Source organism: Gekko japonicus, unplaced genomic scaffold (genome assembly GCF_001447785.1).
Source record: "Gekko japonicus isolate JY-2015 unplaced genomic scaffold, Gekko_japonicus_V1.1 scaffold146, whole genome shotgun sequence".
Taxonomy (NCBI): domain Eukaryota; kingdom Metazoa; phylum Chordata; class Lepidosauria; order Squamata; family Gekkonidae; genus Gekko; species Gekko japonicus.
In genome coordinates this window covers 1,276,255-1,283,706 of record NW_015167533.1, presented here as the reverse complement: position 1 = coordinate 1,283,706, position 7,452 = coordinate 1,276,255, and the positions used below count along the sequence as shown (strand labels likewise).

Genomic DNA, 7,452 nt, shown 5'->3' with positions numbered 1-7,452 from the left:
GACGTCCTACTCTGCCGCCGCCCCCCCTCTCCTGGGCTTCATCATCTGCCTTGCCCCCTTTCCCCCATCTGTCGCTCCCTGCCTCAAGCCATGCACTCGGTGCTGTCTTCTGGCTGCTCTCCTCTTCTCTGCAGGACGTACGTTGTGTTTTTTTAATTAAACATCCGTTTGCGCATGCTCCGTTCGGCGCTTGTGCGCAATCATGGAGACTCGAAAGAAAAAACACCTTTTAGCTAGGGGACATGGGCGGGCGCTGGAACTTCCTCCGGAAACACGGTCATACGCCCGCCCTTGCCCCGCGGTTTCTGGAAACTAGTACCTCCACGGTACTAGTTTTTTACAGCGCTGCTTTGGCGTTTAGCCACGGGTTACCGACGGGAGCTCTACACTTGCCAGATGTTGCCCTGTGATCGCGCCAGGAAACTCCGCCTCTCTTCCGTCTCTGAAGCGTGGCTTATGCTCCGTGTGACCGCAGCCTTAATGAAGATGATGCATTTATATCTGTTTGAATTTTTCCTGTGCTCAAATCTTGTGATCATATGACGCTCTACTCAGTGTCCTCTTTGTGTGTGCCTGTGTCTCTCAATTCTATACTATATTCTTCAAGATAAATATGTCCTTTTTCTGAAATTGGAGATGCTTGGGGTCTCCACATAAAAGAAGCTGTCTATCCTGACCCACATTTATGAAATATAAGAGACAAGCAGGGAGCTCCTGTTGATCTGGCAATACCTTCATATTGGCTGGACTGGAGAGGGGTTTTTAACAGCTTTCTCACAGTAAGCCTGATTGTTCAGTGCCAGAATGTAGCTATTTCCTTAAAGGCTGGCTGGTATCAGCAGAGTGGAGCTGCGGTGGCTCAAGTGGTTAAGACGCTGAACTGCAGGCTATGGAAGGTCAGTAGTTCAGCGGTCCAAGATCCGGGTGCCGCAAGACAGGGTGAGCTCCCGTCTCTAGTTCCAGCTCCTGCCAACGTAGCAGTTCGAAAGCAAGAAATTGCAAGTAGATAAATAGGTACCACTTCGGTGGGAAGGTAACAGCATTCCGTGCGCCTTGGTGTTTAGTCATGCCGGCCACATGACCACAGAAACGTCTTCGGACAGCGCTGGTTCTTCGGCTTTGAAACTGAGATGAGCACTGCAACCCTAGAGTCGGATTCGACTGGCTTTCGAGCAAGGGAACCTTTACCTTTACCTATCAGCAGAGAGCAAGAAGAAGGTATTGAGTGGGGCAAAGGCTGGAGAGAAGTGAACACCTTTTTGGGGTCTAGCAGCTTAAAAACAATGTCAGTAGTGTAAAACCCTCATAACCAGTACTAAAAGCAAGGGCCTACAAGATTGTGGTAAATGTCTCCTTCTAGAAATGCCCCTTCCCCCTGAAATCAATCCTCTAGTACAGTCACCTTGAAGTTTCATTTTTAATCCAAGCCAGGAACATTGAACAATTTTGCATCAGTGTTGTGACACCATTGAGTGTCGTGGCTGACCAGCTGGCTACTCACCACACATACATGAGGGATTGTGAAATGTAGTGGTGGGTGTTAAACGTGGTCTGGGAAGTCCTGAGTGTTCAGATGCCCATTCAGACTTGAAGCTTACTGGTGGTCCTGTTCTGGTCGCCCTCTCTCACCCTAAACTACTTCCGAGGGTTCTTTGAATTGCACAATAGTGACAAAGAGAAATGTGTATGTCGCCCTTAGCAATCTCACCAATGAGGATGTTCCTTGGCTGGTACTACACACTGGGCTGCTACACACTAGGCCACTATGCATTGTCCATTTCCATAGCAGTAAAGATACATTTTATGGTTGGTGACATTTATGAGACACTATATTCCCCTGATGAGGGGCTCAGTCTTAGTGGTAGAACATCTCAACGGTCCCAGGCTCAATCCCCGACATCTCAAGTTAAAAGGATCAGGTAGTGATGTGAACGATCTCTGCCTGAGACCCTGGGAGACCTGCTGCCAGTCTGAGTTGACAATTTTGACCTTGATGGACCAAAGATCTGATTCAACATGAGGCAGCTTCATGTGTTCTTGCATGTTCATGTATTCCTTTAAAATATCAGTGAATGGGAACTCAGAAACCACTACTGGAAGACACCAATGGTCTGAGATCCTCCACACCCTCCCATCACCTCCCTGGAGCCTGCTAGAATCTTGAGAAAGTATTTCCTCTCAGGGTGGAGTGATTTCTGTTTGTTAATGGGCATCAGGCAAAGGAAGGCTTTCACAAACTTCTGTTATCTGACATCCTTTAACTAGATATTACAATTGAGTTAGGGTTCTTCTTCTGTATCTGAATCACAAATCCTGTGCCTAACCCTAAACCTAAACCTAAACCAAACCCTAACCCTAACCCTGAACAAATTCCCCTCCCCTTTCTAAATCACATAAAGATGTGTGGGATACCTGAAATCTATAAGGAACATATTTTTTTTATGTTTTTACAATCATGATCCTGGTCATGATCCAGAATAGGCTTGGGAGATCAAAATAAAATAAACTAAAATTGTGTGCTTTCCCAGCTCCTTGATCTGTACACTTCTTGTAGCATTAAAAATGTTTGTGGTACATTTCACCCCTACCAGAGCAAAATACCTGTATTGAGGAGTTAAGCGATGATGAAATAATCAAGAAATATCAGAAAATAACTTTGTTAGTAAATCTCAGCATTATTCTCCAACTTGATCTCTTTTTGTATTTTTCCTATAGCTTCACTCCATTCTTCAAGAAACTTCATTTAACAACTCAGCAGGAGAAACAGTATCCTTTAATGATAATAAGGAAACAGGAGGTGGATTTGATGTCATGAACCTGGTCATATACCCAAACAAGTCCTTCCACAGGCTGAAAGTTGGGAAGGTGGATCCTGATGCTTTGGAAGGAAAAGAATTGATCATCCAAGAAGATATGATTGTGTGGCAGCAAAGTTTTAACCAGGTCTGTGTTCTGGGATATTCTCAGAGGCTCTTCCATTGCTGGGGTGGGTGTTTCGTGGTTGAGAAATTTCCCTTACGTTTTACTTGGACATGATCAAGGGTGATTGTGTTAAGAATTCAGGGCTACATTTCACATGGTGAAAGTGCCATCAAGTTGTTGTTGCTGTTGTTAGCCATTCAGTTGTGTTCGACTCTTGGTGATACTATGAGCCAGCTGTCTCCATGTTTTCCAATCTTGTACTGTTTCTTTGAGCTGTTCCATGCTCAGGCTGGTGTTAACTTTTATGGTGTCTACCCACCATGTTCTTTGGCAGACATGTTTCCTTTTGCTGCTAACCAATCCAAGCATAATTGCTTTTTTTAAAGTGAGTTCTTCTGCATGACATGGCCATCAAGTAGTACTTGACTAATAGACACCCCATAGGGTTTTCAAGGCAAGAAAAGAATAGAGGCAGTTTTCCATTTACTTGCCTCTGTATAGCAACTCTGGACCTCCTTGGTATTCTTCCATCCAAGTGTGAACCAGGTCTGACCTTGCTTAACTTCTGAGATGAGATATGATGAGATCAGGCTGGCCTGGGCTGGAGATTAGGCCACTTTTCACATACGGAAGCACTGAAGAGCTGAGCATCTACATGTCTAGCAGTAGTTGGGAATAATGGTGTGTGTGTGTATGTGTGTGTATTCCATATCTGCAAAACATTTTCAATACTTGCATTCGAATTGATAAGGTTTATGGCAGAGTCAGGTTTTGTTTGTTTGATTATTCAGACTGTTGATTCAGATTGAAACTGACTTTCTGAATGCAAAACATATGGTCTACCGTTAATCCATGCCCCTTTCTAAGAATTTAACCTCTCTTTTTTTCTTCAAAAAGTTGTTGCAGGCATACCACCCTTATTCTTTTTTTAATGCATTTTAACTGTATCGTAAACTGCCTTGAGCTCTATAAGGATTAGGATCAGCCAATAAATGTTTAAATAAATAAATAAATCCTTCTACTCCAACTATAAATCTCAGCAAGTGAACATTAAGATTCCCAATGCTCTAGGCTGATCCTGGATTGAGCAAGGGGTTGGACTAAACGGCCTGTGTGGCCCTTTCCAACTCTTTGATTCTATGATTCTAATCTCTTCCACATTAAAAAAAATACCCCATTGTGTTTTTTGAATAGGTGCCGCCCCTCTCTATGTGCAATGACTACTGCCCGCCTGGTTATCAGAAGAAAAAGAAAGAAGGGGAGAAATTTTGCTGCTATGATTGTGTTCCATGCTCAAATGGGAAGGTTGCAAATTGCATGGGTAGGAAATGTATTGCACTCCATTGTTCAGCATACAAAGTAAATTCTGACAACTGCTTACCAAACACTAAATTATGAAAGTATACAAGAGCCAGGGCTTTGTGTCATGCTGCCCAAAGTTTATACTAAGTGTAGAATCACATGCATAATGAACAAATGCATAACTATGTGAGTGCAACCAGCCTATATGTTTGTTTACTCATTTACAAAAATGAAATCTCATTTATTTTTCCAGTATGTATTATAAGTGACAAAGAAAACCCAAATTCAAGGAAACACCCTTTCTCGCAAATAGATATTTGAAGAGAAAGATGATAAGGTTTAAAACCCAAGTAACTTAACATGTTCACAATGAAAAGACCAGTAACAACAATAATTAAAATATGTGGAAGAATGTCAAAATATCTTATTACGTAATGTCATCCAGTCAGACAGTAAGAAATCAACATCAAGAAAATCTCAGCGATTATTGTAACATCAAACTTAAAAGGACCTAAGGCAAGTGTGTGGTGGCACTGAAACTCTTTTCTTTGTTTGTTTATCTTTGTTTAGATATGGAGGATTGTGTTGAATGCCCAGAAGATCAGTACCCAAGCGAGGACAAAGATGAGTGCATTCCCAAGACAATCAGCTTTCTGTCTTCTGATGAACCTCTAGGGATCTGTTTAGCTTCAATTGCACTTTCTTTTTCCTTAATCACGGTGTGGGTGCTGGCAATTTTTATTAAGCACAGAGATACCCCTATAGTCAAAGCCAACAACCGGGATATCACCTATGCTCTCCTTGTCTCTCTTTTCCTCTGCTTCATTTCCTCTTTGCTGTTCCTTGGACAACCTACCAGGGTGACCTGCTTCCTCCGGCAGTCTGCTTTTGGCATCATCTTCTCAGTGGCTGTTTCTTGTGTCTTGGCCAAAACCATCACTGTGGTTGTAGCTTTCATGGCCACCAAACCAGGGTCCAGCATGAGGAAATGGGTGGGAAAAAGAACAACCAACTCCATTGTCCTTCTTTGCTCCCTTATTCAAGCAGGCATATGTGTGTTGTGGCTTGGAACCTCTCCCCCTTACCCAGATTTAGACATGGAGTCCCTGAATACACAGATGGTAGCACAATGTAATGAAGGGTCTGCCATCATGTTTTATAGTGTTTTGGGCTACTTAGGATTTCTTTCCCTCATCAGTTTGACTGTGGCTTTCCTGGCCAGGAAGTTGCCCGACACTTTTAATGAAGCCAAATTGATCACCTTCAGCATGCTGATGTTTTGCAGTGTTTGGTTGTGTTATATCCCAACCTATCTGAGCACTAAAGGGAAATATGTGGTAGCTGTGGAGGTCTTCTCTATCTTGGCTTCCAGTGCTGGGTTATTGGGCTGTATCTTTTCCCCTAAATGCTACATTATTCTGTTGAGGCCTGAGCTGAATAAAAGAGGACATTTAATACAGAGAATGAATTAGTAAGTCTAAGTCTCCTCCCCCCTTCCTTTTGTAATGTTTAAGAATTAGCCTGAGGTCTGATTCCTCATTCTTTTCTGTTCTGTCATTCCTGTATGGTATGGTTAGGAAACTCTCCTATTTTTCAATAGTGAGAGAGAGAGAAGAACCTTTAATGGCATAGTAATACAACAACACGCACACACACAAACTAGACACCAATAAATACATATATACACATACTAAAAATCTCCACCAAACAGAACCGATTTGGGATTAATAAAAAGCTAAATCTAAATATTACAGCTTCTAACCCTTAACTTCCATACAAATAGTAGGTACTCAGCGACAACTGCACTAATTTCAGGAGATATGTCAGATAACAAAAAAACAAGGTCATTATTGGTCATAGATTTTGCAAGGGAGGCATTCCATTTGACCGTAACTGGCCCAAAATGAACTTTCTACTAGCAATTGAAAGAATATGTTGCACAGAGTCAGGTTCATTGGAAAGACAGGTACACACTGGTATCCTTATATCTGCCTGTCAAAACAGCCGAAGGGAAGAGATTGAACCTGGCGAGCATGGGCTTCCGGTCGAGCTAAGATGGAGGACTGACGCACTTTCACTTCTGTGCGAAGTGGGCGACGGCTGCTTTCGACAGTTTGGGCAGTTATCAGCCCAAAAAAAAAAGCATATCACTTTAACTTATTTAAACAGCATATATTTTCTGATATTTGCAGTACTACATTATTTCGTTTAGCGCACTTACCACCGTGAGATTGGCAACCCTAAATAGGGCTGCCAGGTCCCCTTGTCAATCTGGCGGGGGGATTGGTGGGGTTGTTCGGGGAGTGGGCGGGGACATCCCCAAGCCCCGCCCCCAAACTGTGGCCACCTCTGTCCCTCCCTGCGAAAATACCAGAGCAAAAAGAACCGTGGGAGCGTGATCCGACGCACCCCCGTGGCTCTGTGCTCCGGCCTTCAGCAGGCGATCAGACATGGCGTGGCAAAATGGATGTTGCACATTTGTGCACATGCGTGGGATGGGAAACGGCGCTGGCTGCGACGGGCTACCAGCGCTTCCCCAATCAGTTGCTGCGCAACATCCGGAAGGTAGTGCTCTTTGGGTAGTACCTTTTTAATGCACGTTTTACGGGTCAAAGGGGTGCATCGGGGACGGGTGCCTGACGCTTCCCAGATGTTGCGGTGTGATCGCGCCCACTTGATGCACTCCTGATCCGTCTCTCTTGCACGGCAAATCCTCCCGTGTGACCGGGGCCCCAGTTTAGTTTTTAAAGCACTCCTATTTCTTATGGGAATTACACACGAGGCTGAAGTTGGTTCCTTATTCCCAGTTCCTTATTCATTCCTTATTCATGTGGTGGGCAAACAAACCAGTTCCTTATTCAAATCTTTTTTTTGAAATACAGGCATCTTGGGGGCAACTGAAATAGAAGCCTGTGGCTCCCGAACCAGTATTTGGACTGGGCACCACTGCATGTTATCTTGCAGGGGATAGTCTCCAGAGCGTGGGGATGTGTCATTTGGGGTGGTCCAGCAGATTTTGATTTGATATACAGAGTGAACTCCAGAATTGCGGAAAAGAAAAATTTACCAAGGGATGTAATTGTACAATTTGTAACAAGAGCAACAACAGAAGACATCTTTAAGAAACAATTTACCGTCCCGTTCGAAATTGAAGGGAACAAGATCATGGTGATGAGAGAGCTCCCACGAGCAGTATTGCAAGATAGAAAAAGGTATAAACCTCTGGCT

The 7,452-nt window shown here is 43.6% G+C and overlaps 1 protein-coding gene across 1 annotated transcript in view; it reads left to right on the top strand.

Annotated features, from left to right (window-relative positions):
• The window catches only part of LOC107112320 (vomeronasal type-2 receptor 26-like), an 8,844-nt gene extending 3,148 nt beyond the window's left edge, over window positions 1-5,696 (top strand). The window contains exons 2-4 of the mRNA XM_015413446.1: window positions 2,716-2,943; window positions 4,117-4,243; window positions 4,795-5,696. Coding sequence (XP_015268932.1) covers window positions 2,716-2,943; window positions 4,117-4,243; window positions 4,795-5,696 — 1,257 coding nt within the window. The remainder of the gene's footprint in view (window positions 1-2,715; window positions 2,944-4,116; window positions 4,244-4,794) is intronic.
• Window positions 5,697-7,452: the final 1,756 nt, after the last annotated feature.